We start from the raw sequence: 19,419 nt of genomic DNA, 5'->3' as shown, positions 1-19,419 counted from the left end.
TCCCACAGTTGCATGACTCAGAACTTTGGGGTGAGCACTGTTCTAGGCACTGAAGGGAGAACCAAAAGAAGGATGAGCCCCCAATCTACCTGGGAGAGTCAGGGCACATTTTGTTATTCTGGAACATTTTTAAAGCCCTCTGTGCCTCTGAATATAGCAAATATGTGTGGGAAGAGGGGCAGACAGACAGATTAACAGATGGGTAGATCCTAACATAATCCAAAAAGGATAATGTAAGGCCACTTTCACTTGGCTTAGTTTGTGAACTGACAGATATGGCAGCAAATGGAAGAACCATCCCAGAAATCTGGTGAAATCCAACTCAGGCCCTATAACTGCCTTTCCTCAGAAGACTTAATTACAAATAAAAAGACACAGGGTGATATGTATATTTGATTTTATTTGCTTTTCCGCATCTGGCACAATAGTGTCTTAGAATGGTTTTTTCCTTGATGGCCTCAAGTTCTGCTGTCAATCCCAGAATCATCTTGGGAAGGCTGCTGGACTCAGGAAGATGTTCAGTTGCTGGCAATGGCCTGAAGGAAAAAACGGTTATATCCAGTCAGCAACTTCTGCTCACCTCCTTTTTTTTTTCTTCAGGGCTCCTAGTTGAGTATGGCCCTGTACTGGGTTTATGGGGAGCTGTGAGGGTGGGAGGCAGGAAGCAGTTCTTAACTGGGCTAGGACAATTCAGCGCTATAGGCACATACTCAGAACTCAGTGGCAGACCTTGAACTGGTTTTAAGTCAAGGTTCATACCGCAAGACTGCAGAACGTGTTTGAAGGCTAGAGGGCACAGGTGGGATGGTGTGAGGCTCTACCACCAGGTCAGCATAGGTACATTCTCACTAGCCCTCAAGCATTGTTTAAGGTGGTGAAACCTCTTGCCAAAGGGTAGAGCAAATTCTCATGATGCCCTTAGAAAGAACTGGTAGGGGAGAATGTTAGTGCCTCCTCCGTTGCCTGGAGTGTGCAGGCCTTTCTGAAGCCATTTTCTCCTTGGCCTTGACTTGGACAGCCCTGATAGGCACCTGGTTCAGGTCTGCTATTGCCACCACCTTACTCTTAAGTAGTAAACAATATGATGAAGCCTGCTTAGTAGGTATGTGAAGAGGATCTCAGAATGGCAACACTATCAGGGGAAAGTTCACTAGAGGGGAAGGGAAAGGGGTAAATAAATATTTGAAGTGATGAGGAAGATGATGGCTTCTCCTGCCCAACTTTTGCTCCCTACCCCAGTCAATGCGTGAATCTCCAGGTGACTATTTCATCCCATCATTTGAGAGGACTCACATTATTTATCCAAGAAATGTAAGCAGAGACCCGGGTGAAGACTGTGGGCTTCTTGGCGACATTACAGCCCAGGCTGGATACAAAGCTGGTCACACCATGGACAGCATACTGGCCATTCACCAAGCAGTGAAGGGGGCCCCCAGAATCACCCTGTGGGGAAGAGAAGCAGAGTCCTAAAACTCCAGATCTTTGGATCTTTGGGCCTTTGTTTCTGCTTACACCCTACCCACCCACATCTCTGTTTATAAATCCTGTACTGAATAAAAGCTCCAATTGAAATCTCTACTTCCTTCGCATCCCCACTTTCTAAACAATTATAGTACTTCTTCCTTTCTTTTGCAGCACGTTTGTCATGTTCTGCCTTGTGTTTTGGTTTCATAATTTGTTTCTAACTCCCACGCTTATCTGTGAGCTTCTTGAGATAGGAACTACATCTCGCTGATATTTTCCACTCTACAATGCTAGCATAGAACTTTGAATGTCTTAAGCTTAATAGCTGTTACTGACTTAAATTGAACCTACGGTGGGGGAAATAGGGTATTCTAATGATTTATCTACCCTCAGCATTCAGACCAATGGGTCTAATTAGACAGTATTTAGATAACAGGGTAGGTAGTCAAAACATGTTAAACTAAACTGAGGTAAAGAGAAGAGAAAGTAATGTATTGGGTAGTGGTTACGAGCTTGGGCTTAGAATCGAAAGAATCTGAGTTTACAGATTATGACCTTGATACTCTTTTCCTTACTCAGTTCCCAGATGTCAGTTCTGTGATTCCAGACATAAAATTGGAAGCTATTTCTTTGAAGAATCTGACGGGCACAAGAGGGAAGACTTTGAGGTACTATCATTAGAAGCCCTCCAACGAAACGGCCTAGCCAGATCACCTGACAAAGCAGTTCCCTATAGATGAACCCCACCTATGGCTCAGAGGTACCTGTCAGCTTGCCACTGTCCTACTCTGAAATAAGAGCAGATGGTCAAGGATGACCAAACATCTGAGGAAAGTGTTAGTTGCTCAGTCGTGTCTGACTCTTTGCGACCCCATGGACTGTAGCCCTCCAGGCTCCTCTGTTCATGAGATTCTCCAGGCAAGAATACTGGAGTGGGTTGCCATTTCCTTCTCCAGGGGATCTTCTTGACCCAGGCATCAAACCTGGGTCTCCTGCATTGCAGGCAGACTCTTTACCATCTGAGTCACCAGGGAAGAAAACCTCAATATAAAAATAAAGATCTTGAGTGAAGTAAGTCAGACACAGAAAGAGAAATATAATATGATATCACTTACATGTGGAATCTAAAACAGAAGTAGAGTCACAGATATAGAAAACAAACTTATGATTATCAGGGGAGAGAGAAATGGGCAGGGAGGGAAAAATAGGGAGATGGGGATTGATGTATATACAGTACTATATATAAAATAGGTAACTAATAAGAACCTACTGTACAGCACAGGGAACTTCTACTCAATATTCTGTAATGGCCCATGTGGGAAAAGAATGAAAAAAAAAAGTGAATATATGCATATGTATAACTGATTCTACTCACACGACATTGTAAATTACCTATATCCAATAAAATTTTTTTAAAAAAAATAAAGATCAAAATAAAGAGAAAGAAACCAAAAATGAAGACAACCAAGATTATGCAGGGAGAAGACTATAAACAATAAAACTATATTAGTATTATATCCATGATATAAGAAGAGCAAACTATTAGAGCATTCAGAAAACAAAAAGCCTTTGGAAATATGAATGTGATAGTATAAATGAAATATTAGGCTAGGAGATAAAGTAGACAAACTATATAGAGAGAAAATAAGAAAATAGAACCAGTTTAGGAGGTGGATTGTGAGTAACAGGAATTCTAGAAACAAAAAACGAAAATGGAGGGGAGGAAATCATCAATAAATAAACATTTTCAGAACCAAAGGTCTGGAGTTTCCAGGATGAAAAAACTCGCTAAGTATCCCTCAAAATGAATGCAAATAGACCCATACCAAGACAAAGAACACTAGGGTCAAGAGAAGATAAAATAAGTCAGTTATAAATTACTGGAGAGTTTAAGGCTGAACTGGTGATGAGTTGAGTATGTGCTTGGTTGTTGTTCAGTCAATAAGTCTTGTCCAACTCTTTGTGACCCCATGAACTGCAGCATGTCAGACTTCCCTGTCCTTCACTATCTCCCAGAGTTTGCTCAAACTCATGTCAACTGAGTTGGTGATGCCATCCAACCATCTCATCCTCTGTCATCTCCTTCTCCTTCTGCCCTCAATCTTTCCCAGCATCAGGGTCTTTTCCATCAAGTCTGCTCTTCTCATTAGGTGGCCAAAGTATGGGAGTTTCAGCTTCAGCGTCAGTTCTTCCAATGAATATTCAGGGTTGATCTCCTTTAGGACTGACTGGTTTGATCTCCTTGCTGTCCAAGGGACTCTCAAGTCTTCTCCAGGACCACAGTTCGAAAGCATCATTTCTTCGGCACTCAGCTTTCCTTATTGTCCAACTTTCACATCTGCACATGACTATGGAAAAAGCCATGGCTTTGACTATATGGACCTCTGTCAGCAAAATAATGCCTCTGCTTCTTAATATGCTGTCTAGGTTTGTCATAGCTTTTCTTCCAAGAAGCAAGTGTCTTTTGATTTCATGGCTGCAGTCATCATCTGCAGTGATTTTTAAGCACAAGAAAATAAAATCTGCCAGTTTCCATTTTTTCCCCATCTATTTGCCATGAGTATATATTATGCAAATTTTAAAAGACAATTAAACACTAAACGTTAGTTTAACAGAAATTATTTAGGGAGGTTGGGGTGGGGATCAGAAAAATTCATGCTTGAGGGGCAAGTATAAATGTGTAAAGGAAGAGAAGTTCCATATCTTGCATAATGCCTGAAGTGAAAAATTAAGTAGCAATATAAGTACATGCTTTTAGAGAGCTGGAGGTAGACATAAAAGAAATCAACTCAAGAATTAAAAGTAGTCCCCTCTAGGGAGGGAGAACTCAAGGTGGTGAGGTGGTAGAAGAAACACAATGACTGTTCTTTCCCACTATCAAGCCTCAGAGTTTTATTTGCCACCTTAAACAAAGTAATCATTCAATGAAAATTAAAGCTTAAAAAAAGAAGAACTAGGGAAAGAGACCAAAAGTTCAAATTGGGGCTAACTTTTTTTTTAAAGGAAGTAGCTCTACCCCACCCTAACTATATTTGGGAAAAGAAGATGGTCATTCTTTTTATAAAAAGAAAGATATATATTCCTTTAGGTTATTGTACTCAATACAAAACAGTTTAAATATCTTCCACTTAAATTCTAATAGGGATTTGAGAGTATTTCTAAACTACAGGAATGGAAGGTAATTGAACTGTGTACCGTATTACTGTCTTATGCTAATTGACCTGAAAAGAAACAAAAGCTCTGTAGTGAAGGAGGATATGGCTGAGGATTTTAGGGCAGAAGGAAGAGCTGGGAGACAGCTCAGTGGGAGTGGGTGGATTGAGGTGAGAGGTGTTTAATGAATCCCCTCTGAGGAGACTGGCTGGGGACACAGAAATCTGAAAGCCCCCAAACCAAGACACAATATTTGGGAAATTCCAGTGGGAAGAGACCGTGGAGACACAATGGCCTCAGAGAATATCTGATTTGCAGTGTTAGCCAGAAGGAAAGTACTCTAGTTTTTCAGAGTTCAAGACTTTGAGAGAGAGCAGGGGAAAGTGAATTAAACTCAGGAAGGTTCTCTGACCAAGGATCGAACCCAGAGCTCCCTGTATTCAGAGTGCTGAGTCTTAGCCACTAAACCACCAGGGAAGTCCCGCATCACTGTTTTTTTTTTTTTTGCCCTAACTTGCAAGTAGGGTTCCAAGGATACAGGACTTTTAGATGTGGACAAAAAAATGTTGCTTGCTATTCTGGCAAATAGTGAATGTTGCCCACTATCAAGCCACCTGCCCCTGAAGCCGCTCTCCACATCCTGAAGGGATTTCAGGATGGAGAAAAATGATACTGCCCTAGATAGTTACAATGAATATCAAAGGCTGATTTCTGTGAGCCCAGACTCTTGCATCTTCCCATACAGAGAAAAGCACTTGAAACCATTCACTTGAGATGTCTGTTTTTTGTTATTAGCAGTAATCTTTGATGGCTGACTCTGTTTTTTTTTTTCCCAGCAAAAATTCTAACATCCCCTGGCTCCTCTCTTACCTCTTTGAAACTGTTCCTCTGAGCTGTCTGAGAGGGTGTCTTCCAGGCTATAGTCCTCAGTAAGTTCATCGAATAAAACAAAACTCTTAACTTTTAGGTTGTGTAGTTTTAGGTTTTTTTCAGCTGACCCTGGGGAAGTCCTGGGAAAACTGGGATGAGTTGGTCACTTTACTTTCACAGTACTAAGTGCTAACCAAAAAAACAACCTTTAATTTTTGATTCTACTATTTCAGCCAGCCTACCAGTCTCCTTCTGGCTTCTCTTCCTCCTCCACCTAGCTTAGAGGTTGCATTTGATCTGCAATACTGTCTTTATGTTTCAATAATGCATGAAAACCCAGCCCTGAACTAATCCATTCCCTACAACTAGATCTTTGAATGGAGTGAATCATTTACCCATATGATTATTGCATGGTCTCTAACCTCAGCTTATCAGCAACATCATGGAGGTCACTCTTTCTCCATTCATCTTAATTAATCCAAATCGGTACAACCCTTTTACCCCTTCATTTTCTGCATTTAATTTGACTCCTAGTTCATGAGTAAGTAGAAGCAATTACAGAACACCCACCAACTTTCAGCTACTCAGCCTGTACATCCTTTCATGTCCACGCATGTTTCTGTGTCCCTCTTCTGTTCAAAGCCAGCTCCACCTGTGTTCTTGGTTCATCTCTTCCTTCTCCTCTGGGATCTTGCTGTGCTGTGCTGTGCTTTGTCATTCAGTCGTGTCTGATTCTTTGCAACTCCATGGACTGTAGCCCGCTGCTCTAGTTGTAGGGAATGCCTTATAATTCTCTGTGTGTTCTAGGTTCTTAGCCCATGTCGTTCTTCATGTTCTCTCTCTCTGAATATTTTTTCCTCTTTTTTCTTGCTTGACTTTCTGTTTAACCTTCGTGACTCACTACAAACACTAGCTTCTCAGGGAAGGCAGGTCTTTTCTGACACCAGCAGGTAGAGAAGGGAGTACCTGTGTTTTGGATTCTTGTATCACCTTAGGCAAGTCTTTATTATAACACTTAGCCACGTTGTAGATATTCTGTCCTATGTCTGCTCCTTCCATTCCTCCACTAGACTGTGTTTTATATTTATCTTTGTATCTTTTGTATTTTTGATACAAAGATGAATCAAACACAGTGCCTAGCATTTAGCAGATAATCAAGAAATTTTATTGGACTGCATTACCAAATCTATAAGGTGGTAATTGATCCTGCTAATTGATCTTGTGTAAATAGAGGATGATTTATACATATACATAATTTTATAATAGTTTATATATATATATATACTATTATAAAGCTATTTAAGAGTACTTTCCCCTACTGTATTCACCTGTATATATATTGCTGTCAGTACTACTGGGTCAAAAGGGTGGTAGAGGAGCTATAAGAAAAATTAGGGTCGGGACTTCCCTGGTGGTCCAGTGGCTAAGACTCTGCACTCCCAATGTAGGGGGCCTGGGTTTGATCCCTGGTCAGGGAACTAGGTCCCACATATTGCAACTGGGAGTTCACATGCCCCAACTAAATATCCCAGACAGAAGGTCTCACGTGTTACAACTAAGATCTGGCTCAGTCAAATAAATAAACAGAATATTTAAAAAAAAAAGAAAGAAAGAAAAATTGGGGTTGATGGGAGGGAAGCTACCTTATACACAGTTACAACCACCACTCCAGGCCTAGCCCTACTGCAGCCATTACACATCTGAGGCTCAAATAACTTCTAAAGAACACTCACATATATTAACACAAATGTTAGGCCACACACAAAACTTTTGAGGTGGGGGCATCAGGCAAGATGAATTTTAAGGTTCCTTTCAACTTTGAAATTCCTTGAATACAGACTTACCAGCACAGAATAATTCTCATCCAGACACTAGACTAGAAAGTTGAGTCTGTATATAAGGGTGGGAGTAGGTGAGGAATAGAAGGTGGGGAAAAGGTAGGGGGCGAGAGGCAGAGAAGAGAGGGAGCTGGGGTGAGACTTCTGACACTCTGAGCCTGTGTTCACCTGGCATCCAGCACGAACTCCGTCTCCTCCAGCGCACACCATGGTGTTCTTCACGGTGGAGCCCCAGTAGGAGGAGCTGGAGCAGGTGGCGTAGTCCACGGAGGGGAGGTAAGCCTGCTGCAGGGTCTGGGCCAGCTGCCCATTAGCTGAACATCACACATAACTTGAGAGGTCAGCTCCCGATGCTGTGCAGGGAAAACCTCCCACACCTGGCCAAGCTTCCCCAAGTTCTGATGAAAGCTGAAGTCAGGGTAAGCTCCTTTTCTCTGCCATGTCATAGATTGTCCTCTTGTTTTTCTCTTTAGATGAAAGGTACAGGCACCTTCCTTGACTAGTATTCCCAGATTCCAAACCACTAACTCATGACTACTTTAGTTAAGTAACTAGAATGGTCTTATTTGTTAATAACTTACCTATCTGCCCTGCCTCTTCCTTACACCATAAACCCATGGAGTAGAACTGGATCTGGCTGCCTTCTTTCCATTTCTTAAGAACTTAGTGCAGTTTTCCTTTATCTGATTTTTTTTTTTTTTTTGGATACTTACAACAACCCTTTCATGTTATATACAGATCAAGAAATTGAACCACAATGACATTAAGTGAACCGAGAGCAGAGCTGGATTAGAAGCATGTCTGTCTCAGCCCCAAGTGTTCCCAGTAGCCTGCTGCTCACAGCAAGACCTCGCCTCTCCTGCAGAGCTCAGATCCTGCCCAGTGGTTCTCAGCCTTCTGCACCAGGCCTGCTGTCTCTACCCTTGCTAACCATCTCTGCTCGTAGCCTCTCCCACCTTTCCATGTCATCCAGTGACCTTCCCTTCCAGTAATCCTCCCATGGTTGACCAGAAGAGGGCCGAGGCCTCTTCTGCCTTGACTTCATTGGACCTGCAACCTCCCCTGGCTCATTCACTCCAACCCACAGCCTGGTGATTTGTCTATGGAGGTAGCATGATGCCGCAGTGACCACCAAAGTGGGAGCCAAGATACCTGTGTTCTGGCCCCAGCTAACCAGGTACTAACTAGTCACTAACTAGTCATGCGATTTTGAAGAAGGTCTTTACTTTCTTTGGGGCTCAGTTTCCTCATATGTAAAATGAGAGGCTAGTAAAAAATACTCTCTGAGGTAAGGCCTTATTTTTTTTGTTGCTAAGAGTCTGTGAATCTCTGAATTGACTGTTCCATGGCTTGTTCTTAGGCTGATTTCACACACCAGTTATTTTATCTCTGGTGGTTCTTCTGGTTCCTGGCCTCCAGCTCTGAACACTTAGGACCGCAAAACAAGGGCTGCAGAAGCTCAGCTACCTAATCAGTATCCATATGGGGGATGGATGGTGCCCGTGCAGGCGACTTACTCTTAGTCCTGCCCCAGCCTGTGATGTAGCAGGGCGTGTTGTTAGCCAGGATGGTTCCCGACTGTGGCAGAACACCCAGCTGGACATAGCTGTTGAGGGTAGCGCTCTGGGCCAGGCGCAGCACGGCGATGTCGTAACTGCGGGTGGAAAGGAGACTGCTCGCTCGCGCGACCGGAAGTGCCTTCAGCTCAGCATAGGGACAGGCCCTCCCTAAGCCTTGTATCCCCACAGGATCGGAAACCAGTGACTTCGAAGAAGGAGGGGACTCAACAAGCTTCAAACTTGAGGAATTGCGCATTTGGAGTCTAGGATATTCTATGTGTAATAGCAGCCCCTGCTGGTGAGGTCTTGGCATGGTCGCTAGGTCTGATTTGCAGCCCCAGGCAGTGAAGCTTAGAAAGGAGTGGAGGGTTGTGATCTTGGTAGCTGAGAAGAGTTCTCAAATGAGAAAGACATAAATGCTCTGCAGGTATACCCCAGTTACTGGAGCCCATCCCCACTCCCACACTCTATAGACTGGCCACCCTTTTAACTACTTCTTTTCCAGAAGTTTACAGATCAGTCTTGCAGAAGTTTTCTTACTGTAAGATTCATTTTAGGAAATCTGTTTTTGCTAATGGTGGTGGTATAGTGTGGCTAAGTCGTGTCTGACTCTCACGACCCCATGAACTGTAGCCTGTCAGGCTCCTCTGTCCATGGGATTCTCCAGGCAAGAATACTGGAGTGGGTTGCCATTTCCTCCTCCAGGGGATCTTCCTGACCCAGGGATGGAACCCAGGTCTCCTACATTGCAGGCGGAGTTTTTAACCAACTGAGCTACAAGGAAAGCCCTTTGCTAATGGAGTCTGTGCCATAAAATGAATAATAAATAACAACAGAAACAGGAACATTAAACTCTGCAGAGAAGGAGCTTCAGGGGATCCAATGATGCAGACCAGTCCAGATCAAACAAATCCCAAAGACCTTCAAATGTTCTCAAGCCCTAGTGTGTGCTCACTCGTGTCTGACTCTTTGCAACCCCATGAATTGTAGCCCGTCAGACTCCTCTGTCCATGGAATTTTTCAGGCAAGAATACTGGAGTGGGTTACCATTTCCTCTTCCAGGGGATCTTGCTGACCCAGGTATGGAACCCAGGTCTCCTGTGTCTCCTGTATTGCAGGCAGATTCTTTACCACTTGAGCCATTGGGGAATTCCCCAACATCTTAATTCTCAAAGTCCTCCTGGATGAATATGAAGGAAGCCCAGACCCTGTGGCTGGGCAGCTAGCCCTCCACCTCCCAGCCCCAGGCCAGCCCCACCTTGCCCTACCCTGCAGCCACGTTATTGCTGTTCCAGGACGGGTGCACCACGATCTTCTGCACGCTTATGTACTGCTCAGTGCCATCGTTCTGGCTCAGGTTGTGGTCTCCCAGCACCACACGGAAGGTCATTTGGCTGAAGGGAGAGAGGGAACCCCTGAGAGATCCTTCTCTTTCTCCTCTCAGAGCAAAGTTGGGTTAGGACAGGAACTCATCTTTTCCGGCCCAAGCAGAGGGAATATGGAAGACCCTGGCAGCTGAAAAAGTAACCAGCCCTCTTATCCCCAATTTGCTAACTTGTGGAAGTGACAAAAACTACCATCAACTTCATTTCCACAATATACTAAGTTAAACATCAGAGGCTGAATATCTCATAACTTGGGAGAAGTGTGGTGGGCATAAATGAAAGAATGTCTCTCAGACCACAGAGGGATGTTGAGAAGTATATAAACTTCTAGACCAAGAGTTCTTAAAACATGGTCCCTGGACGGGCAGCATCAGTAGAACCTGGGAACTTGCTAGAAACGCCGATTATCAGGACTCAGCCTGGAGTTCTCTATCAGAAACTCTACTGGGTGGGGCCCAGCAATCTGTGCCCTGCAGGTGATTCTGATACATGCTCAAATTTAAGAACCATTGCTCAAGATAAATATGAAAAAACAGTTACCGGTCAGGCATTGACTAGGTACTTAAATATTTATCTACTTAATCCTCACAATAATCCTACAAAGTAGGTATTATTATCCCATTTTAGAGATAAGAGAGTGAGAGCTTAGGGAGCTAAGTAAGCCGTCCAAGTTCACATAGCTAGAAGAAGGGTGGGACTGGATTTGAATGTGAACTTGTCTGATGCCAGGCTTTGAAAAGTACATAGTTTGTACTTTTCATCTTTGTACTACCTCCCTGCAGGCCCCCAAACACCTTCTTAAGTCTTGTCCTGAGCGGTCCAGGATACGTAGTCCTCTAGAAGGACCAGATTCTTCCCCTCCCAGGGTCTCAGAAAAGCTGGTTTGTTTTTCTCACCTATCCACACAGTGAGCAGCTGTCATCACCCAGTTCTGTTTGATGAGGGTGCCTCCACAGGTGTGATACCAAGAACTTCCAGACTTGTACTGGAGCGAAATCTAGATGGGGAGAGAAGAAAAGAGGGATAGGCTGGTGTTTTTAAAAAAACTTTGTCCCAAACCAAGGTCTCCTTAAATTCCTGCCGTCCCTCAAAACACCCGCCAACTATCTGGGCTAAACATACAGTGCATTTGGCATCATTACACTAGGTTGTTGCAAAGGGCCAAGAACCCAGGTCCTTCTACCTCCATTGCCTCTTGGGAAGGAAATGTAGCCATGGAATTGCTCTATCACCTAATTCACAAGCTGAGGTCCCCAGAACTCCCCTCCAGTGTTTTCAAGTTACACCCTGGCCCTTCATTCAGCAGATGCTTAGAAACACCACTGGAGCGTTCATTTTCTTCAGTTCACGCCTCTTCCTTCAGTGGCTCTCATCACACAATAACTACTCCTGAAAATGGAGGCGCAAACTTTTGTAAATTGGGTTTAATTCAGAATTAGTTGTAGTGATTCCTCTCAAAGTATGGCTATTCACCAGTCAATTTGCCAGTTTTACACAATTAGAATTTCTTACATCAAAGCCTAGCTGCCTTATTTTGAAAGTGGAAACTCTTTAAATAGCCACATGAACAAGGTGCTCTATTTGGGGGCAGGGTGTGTCCAAACGTGTGACACACACTGCATGGATAGGGCTGTGTGAGTGTGTGTGTGTGTGTGTGTGTGTGTGAAGGTGCGTTGCATCTGTGTGAGCCTGGCATACAGTCTTGCTAGTGTGGTCAAAGTGGTATTGCTGGGAGTATACATGAGGTTTGTGTTTGGGTGTGTGCCTGGGAAAGTGAGTGTGGTTGGTGTTTTTGCATTTAGAGAAAAACTCCTAAGCCTGGTCCCGTTTGTCAACATTTAGAATCCAAGCAGTTGGAGAACTTCCTGTTGATAAGGATATACACAAATATACGTAACAATATATATCTGGGCACAAGCAACTTTAATTTCATTGGCAGTCTGGGGCTGTGAAGGAACACCCACCTGAGAGGGCCAAGAATTCTTCGAGACCGCAGTCCCTCCAACTACCCTGGCATTGGTTTCTGGAAAGTCCTGGGTGCTGTGTCCTTTGTGGAGCAGAAGAAGAGTGAGTGCTGACTAAGCATGGGGTCAGCTCAGGGTGGGAGGGTGGATGGCAGTTGTGCTTTGTCTGCAAACTCACAGTTCCTCCCTAGCAAATGAGGGGCCCAGCTGTGAGTTCTCTGGGTCCCTTTTGAAAGCAGGGAAGTCCAAGTGCCTTCTGCTTCCCCTACGTGTCCCCAGAACTCTGACCCGTTTCACACAGCAGACAGGACCCAGTGGTCTCAGCCTTGCTCAGGGCCTCTACCCCTCACCTCACCCCCACCTGCCCGCACACAGAGCATTAGCTGGATTCCCCAGGGAGCAGGGACAGCAGTACACACGCCACGAGGCACCTGCTGAGGATGTCTTCCTGTCATCGGGGATGATGGGGAAGCCTGGGGCCTGGAAGAGGCTCCCCTCTGCTTCAGGAACCTGTCAGCCAGGGGTTCCTGACCTTTTCTATCACGAGCTCCAGGAGAGTAAAGTTTTTGCTAGACACACAGGCAGAGTCTCCTGCCTGCCCCAGGATAAGACCTGGGCTCAGTGAAAGCTTTCGGACCCTCCTGCTCTATCTCCCTCCCTACAGATCTCCGGCCGGATGACCCACTTACCATAAAGGACGAGGGAAGCGAACACCAGCAAGCGCAGCATGTTGCCAGCGAGTAGACCACTGCCCCCTTGCCATGAGCCAAGCCCTCTTTATACTCCTCTTATCAGCAGCTTTGCTGACCTTCTTCCTGCCAGCTGGCAGGGCTGTGGGTGAAAGGCAGGGGAAATCACAGGTGACATGGAAACATAAATGAAAAGGTTTCTTTTCAGGTAAACTAATTTATCTGTGATCAAAGACAGAACAAGGCCAGGGCTGAATTAATCATCTGCTTTCAGTTGAAAAGCATCCAACAAACTCTTTACCAGAAATAAGATGGAGAGACAGGACTGGCTTTTCCTTTGGGGTGCTCCCCTCCTAAGCTGCCACTGCCTGACTGCCTGCAGGGGCCCCGTGAGTGCAGAGACCCACTCTGTGCACCGGGAGGTGGAAGGAGGGTCAGCAGAAAGAAGGACGAGACAGCAGCATCTCCCTGCCCACAGGGAGATGGGTCATTCCCCCAGGACGCAGACAGAGGCATAAATGCAGGGAGACAAAAGCAGAGTAGATGCAGTGGAGAGAATTATTAATTTTTTAAGAACGATGTCAATTTCCGAATGTTTATTTATTATTATTATTTTTTTAAAGGTGTGATTGTAGTGGTGATGCTATCAAATTGCTAGTGGTATTTAGTTTCCATTGGGTGTAGTTTACTTTATGCATTTATTTTTCTCTTTGGCTGCCCCTTGGCATGTGGAACTTCCTCAACCAGGGATGGAATCTGTGCCTGCTCCAGTGGAGCAAGGTGTCTTAACCACTGGACCACCAGGGAAGTTCAGTGGAGAGACTTCTGATGGAGGATGGTATTAGGAAGCAGGTTAGGGGAGACTCATATGGAGAGCAGATGAAAGAGCTCTCAAAGAAGGAGAGTATGGGGTGGGTGAGAAGAGAGAGACTTCAGGATAGGAAGCTAGTCTTCTGGCTATGAGGGTGGAGGGCAGAGGAGTGCTCCGAAACGGAGCAGGTGTGTCCTGCGGGACATGAGAGGCTCTGCCCATCAGAGTCAGGAGAGGAAGAAGGAGGGAGGTGTAGAGTGCCTGGTGGTGGGTGGCAAACTCTGGATTGGGAAGTCCCTGAGTGAGCATTGTGGGTGGAGCTGTGATTTAGGCAGCAAGAAGCCAGGAATGGTGCCACAATGATGTGGCACAGAGGAAGCCACAATGGTGTGATCACTCACCTAGAGCCAGACATCCTGGAATGTGAAGTCAGGTGGGCCTTAGGAAGCATCAGTAGGAACAAAGCTAGTGGAGGTGATGGAATTCCAGTTGAGCTATTTCAAACTCTAAAAGGTGATGTTGTGAAAGTGCTGCACTCAATATGCCAGCAAATTTGGAAAACTCAGCAGTGGCCATAGGACTGGAAAAGGTCAGTTTTCATTTCAATCCCAAAGAACAGCAATGCCAAAGAATGCTCAAACTACCGCACAACTGCACTCATCTCACACACTAGCAAAGTAATGCTCATAATTCTCCAAGCCAGGCTTCAATAGTACATGAACTGTGAACTTCCAGATGTTCAAGCTGGATTTAGAAAAGGCAGAGGAACCAGAGATCAAATTGCCAACATCTGTTGGATCATCGAAAAAGCAAGAGAGTTCCAGAAAAACATCTACCTCTGCTTTATTGACTATGCCAAGCCTTTGACTGTGTGGATCACAACAAACCGGAAAATTCTTCAAGAGATGGGAATACCAGACCACCTTACCTGCCTCCCAAGAAATCTGTATGCAGGTCAGGAAGCAACAGTTAGAACCGGACATGGAACAGCAGACTGGTTCCAAATCGGGAAAGGAGTACATCAAGGCTGTATATTGTCACCCTGCTTATTTAACTTATATGCAGAATATATCATGCAAAATACCGGGCTGGATGAAGCACAAGCTGGAATCAAGATTGCTGGGAGAAATATCAGTAACCTCAGATATGCAGATAACACCACCCTTATGGCAGAAATTGAAGAACTAAAGAGCCTCTTGATGAAAGTGAAAAAGGAGAGTGAAGAAGTTGGCTTAAAGCTGAACATTCAGTAAACTAAGATCATGGCATCCAGTCCCATCACTTTATGGCAGATAGATGGCGAAACAATGGAAACAGTGAGAGACTATTTTGGGGGGCCTCCAAAATCACTGCAGCCATGAAATTAAAACACACTTGCTCCTTGGAAGAAAAGCTATGACAAACCTAGATAACATATTCAAAAGCAGAGACATTACTTTGTCAACAAAGGTCTGTCTAGTCAAAGCTATGGTTTTTCCAGTAGTCATGTATGGATGTGAGAGTTGGACTGTAAAGAAAGCTGAGTGCTGAAGAACTGATGCTTTTGAACTGTGGTGTTGGGAGAAGACTCTTGAGAGTCCCTTGGACTGCAAGGAGATCCAACCAGTCCATCCTAAAGGAAATCAGTCCTCAATATTCATTGGAAGGACTGATGCTGAAGCTGAAACTCAAATACTTTGGCCATCTGATGAGAAGTAACTCATTGGAAAAGATCCTGATGCTGGGAAAGATTGAAGGCAGGAGGAGAAGGGGACGACAGAGGATGAGATGGTTGGATGGCATCACTGACTCAATGGACATGAGTTTGAGCAAGCTCCGAGAGTTGGTGATGGACAGGGAAGTCTGGCGTGTTGCAGTCCATGGGGTTGCAAAGAGTCAGACATGACTGAGAGATTGAACTGAACTGAAGCCAGGAAGGGGAGGGGGGATTGCACTAAGGGATGCCTCTCCAGCCCAATCCCCCCTAACCTAAAGCAGACCTGGACCCGGGGAAGAGGGCTGAACTGGCTGGGGAACCTGGCCTCCTTTGTCATTCTCCTCCCACCTCCCTGCCTCCTCTGGAGAATAGGGAGATGGCTCTAGCCTCAGGATGAGGAGTCCAAGAGGAGGCTCGAGCCTGCTGAAGGTTACAAGCTCCAAAGTGAGCCTTTGAGGTCAGGGTCAACATCACATCCATCTTTGTATTCTTCGGGAAGCCTAATGTGTATTTGCTTAAAAATTAGACTGTTAAGCATTGCACTTAATACCCTCAATGCCGCTGCCTAATCTCACACTGAGCCTCATCTCTCACGCTGGTCAGACTCTCTTCATCCTGACTCTGAGGGTGATATGTGGAGGAAGGTTTGGCTTTCATTCTGAGGCACTGCATTTGTTCTGAGCAACGCTAAGTCCTTTTGAAATAAACACAGGCACACAAATACATGTATAAGATGTGGGTTCTAGTAAGTGATGTACTTAGTCGCTCAGTTGTGTCCAACTCTTTGTGACCCTATGGACTATAGCCCACTAGTTTCCTCTGTCCACAGGGATTCTCCAGATAAGAATACTGGAGTGTGTTGCCATGCCCTCCTCCAGGGGATCTTCCAAACCCAGGGATTGAACCCAGGTCTCCTGCATTGAAGGCAGATTCTTTACCATCTGAGCCTATCAGGGAAGCCTGGGTTCTAGTACAGTTGTCACCACATTTTGTGTAGTTTGTCATAAAATTTGTCACAAAATTGGGGAAAACCTAAGTATTCATCAATAGAGGAAGGTTAGATAAATTGGGTGTAATCATATTAAGGAATACTATCCAGCTTTTACAAGGAATGAGTTAGGGACTTGCCGGTGGTCTAGTGTCTAAGACTCCCTGCTCCCAGTGGAGAGGGCCTGGACTTGATCCCTGGTTGGGAAACTAGATCCCACATGCCACAACTAAAGATCCTGCATGCTGCAAGGAAGATGGAAGATCCCTGTGTGCTACAACTAAGACCCAGCACAGCCAAATAAATATTTAAAAAAATGAAATAAAAAGAATGAGTTAGACTTAAATGACATGATATGGAAAAATGTCCTTGGTATATTAAATGAAGATAAAAAGTTTCAAACAATATGGTACTCTGTGTGCATATATATTAATTGTTGTTGTTGTTTTTTGCTAAGTTGTATCCTATTCTTTGCAACCCCATGGACTGCAGCATACCAGGCTCCTTTGTCCTTCACTATCTCCCAGGAGTTTGCTCAAATTCATGTCCATTGAGTTGGTGATGCTATCTAACCATCTCATCCTCTGCTGCCCCCTTCTCCTTTTAAAAATATATACATATATTATTTATATATATTTGTATTATATAATGGGCTTCCTTGGTGTCTCAGATGGTAAAGAATCTGGCTGCAATGCAGGAGATCCAGGTTCAATCCCTGGGTTAGGAAGAGCCCCTGGGGAAAGGAATGGCTACCCACATATATGTAATATATATATATATGTATGTATAGTCACAGAAACAGGGTACAGAAGGTTTATACCTAGAAATTACTACTTTTATAGAAAAGTATTACTTCTAGACAAATAAATAGGTATGGGAGCACTGTGATGATCAATTTCCCTTTTTTTTTTTTTTTTTTAATACTTTTTTGGCTATACACCTTGGCTTGCGAGATCTCAGCTCCCTGACCAGGGATTGATCCCTGGCCATGGTAGTGAAAGCCTAGAATCCTAACCAGTAGACCACCAGGGAACTCCCAAGTTTCACTTTTTAAACACATTTTTCTGTTATTTGACTTATCTACAGTATTATTATTTTTGGCTGCATCTGGCAACCTGCCAGATCTTAGTTCCCTGACCAGGGATCAAACCCATGTCCCCTGCATTGGAAGCTTGGAATCTTACACCACTGGACTACCAAGGACATCCCTTATTTTTGTAATTAAAACTAAGAAATATATTCTAGGACATTTATTCATTTTTGACAATGGCACACATTCTCTTCAAGTGGGAAATAGATCCCCAGAGGGGACCAGCCATTCAGTGCTAAGGTGAAAGGTTTCTGGAGCCAGGGGACAGTAGCACATGGCTAACCAGCATTCAGATTTTAAGCAGGATTTAAGGTTTTAGTTTAGCCCTAAGAATGGTCACTTTGCCAACAAAGGTCCGTATAGTCAAGGCTATGGTTTTTCCAGTAGTCATGTATGGATGTGAGAGTTGGACTATAAAGAAAGCTGAGCACCAAAGAATTGATGCTTTTGAACTGTGGTGTGGAGAAGACTCTTGAGAATCCCTTGGACTGCAAGGGGATCCAACCAGTCCATCCTAAAGGATATCAGTCTTGGGTGTACACTGGAAGGACTGATGTTGAAACTGAAACTCCAATACTTTGGCCACCTGATGCGAAGAGCTGACTCATTGGAAAAGATCCTGAGGCTGGGAAAGATTAAAGACAGGAGAAGGGGCCGACAGAGGATGAGATGGTTGGATGGCATCACTGACTCAATGGACATGAGTTTCGGCAAACTCTGGGAGTTGGTGATGGACAGGGAGGCCTGGCGTGCTGCAGTCCATGGGGTGGCAAAGAGTCGGACATGACTGAACTGAACTGAACTGAGAACGGTCAGGGGGTGGATTTTAGCAGCACAGATGGGGGGACAGGTCAAGGCCAGCCTGGGCTAAGGACAGGCCATGAAGCTGGTTTCTGAGCCCTTCCCCCCCCATTAGTGCCCTTTCTCTCTTCTTGAGCACTTCTCTTCCTTGGTCCTCCCTTCACCCCCAAAGCTGCTGCATCTCTCACTCCTGTGGGTTATCCTTAGCTGACTGCCCCTGGGTGAGGCTCTCCTGCTGTGGGGTCGGGGTGAGGAAAGTGAGTGCCATGACAGGGCACCTCGGTTGGGCGTGCATCATAAGACTGGGCTGCAGAACTGTTGGCTGATGCTAAGAGAATGTGAGGGATATCAAGATAAACGGCAGACAGTGCCTGATAAATGTCTGGATGCTTAATGCAACCAAGAGTAGGGCTAAGATTGGAGTTAAGGACTAAGGCTCCCTAGAGCTTGCCGAACTTATTAGCATGGCAGTCAAAGTCTTCCCAGTGGGGCCCCCACCCATTGTTCTACAGGGCTGACTCCCCCAGTAAACACAGCAGGCACAGTGCCCAAGGCCCATAATACCCCTTAGACCCACAGACGTGTCTCAGTCTCTACAACCACCCCGGAATAGATTCACCTAATACCAATGGAGTTGTAAGAAATATAATTTAATATTTTTTAATGGTAGCTCAAGTACCTAGGGCTCATGAAAGCCAAAGTGTGGTCCTGACCTTCTGGCTTCTACCATTCACTGCGACCTCACCCTGAGGGCCTCCCGGCTCCGACATCCCTCTGCGACTTTTCTGACACGTGACATCTTTCCTTACTGAGCTCTTCCTACCTGAAGATTCAGCCTTTGAGGTCTAAGGTCAAATGTCACCCTCTTTGTGAGGCTTCCTTGATTTCCCTAAATGAAAAGAACTGTTCTAACTCACCTAGTCCAGCTCTGAAAATCTCTAGTTTTGGTATGACTTGTTCACAAGCTTTTTTCCCAGCTCGAGCGGGAGTTCCACAGGTGGAAGAGCCTCATATCTCCTCAGGTCTGCCCGTGCTTGACACAGTTGTGTAGGCCAGGCTGAAAGCTAGAGGATATCTAGAGACAAGAGACAGTGCCTGCGAGAGAACTTTT

At 44.8% G+C, this 19,419-nt stretch overlaps 1 protein-coding gene across 2 annotated transcripts; it reads right to left on the bottom strand.

Annotated features, from left to right (window-relative positions):
• Positions 1-380: 380 nt before the first annotated feature.
• CELA1 (chymotrypsin like elastase 1) lies at positions 381-19,314 on the bottom strand. Of its 2 annotated transcripts, XM_020892968.2 has the most exons (9): positions 19,226-19,314; positions 12,923-13,064; positions 12,234-12,316; positions 11,166-11,266; positions 10,153-10,278; positions 8,843-8,979; positions 7,494-7,639; positions 1,294-1,443; positions 381-536 (listed from the first exon to the last, which is right to left on the bottom strand). In XM_020892968.2, exons 2-9 carry the CDS (start codon positions 12,960-12,962, stop codon positions 519-521), a joined length of 801 nt encoding a protein of 266 aa, XP_020748627.1. In that variant the 5' UTR covers positions 12,963-13,064; positions 19,226-19,314; the 3' UTR covers positions 381-518. The 2 variants fall into 2 exon arrangements, with proteins under 2 accessions (XP_020748627.1, XP_070310501.1); XM_070454400.1 differs by lacking the exon at positions 12,234-12,316.
• Positions 19,315-19,419: the final 105 nt, after the last annotated feature.

The sequence above is a fragment of the Odocoileus virginianus genome, chromosome 24 (genome assembly GCF_023699985.2).
Source record: "Odocoileus virginianus isolate 20LAN1187 ecotype Illinois chromosome 24, Ovbor_1.2, whole genome shotgun sequence".
Classification (NCBI taxonomy): domain Eukaryota; kingdom Metazoa; phylum Chordata; class Mammalia; order Artiodactyla; family Cervidae; genus Odocoileus; species Odocoileus virginianus.
This window is presented reverse-complemented; position numbering and strand designations above follow the sequence as displayed.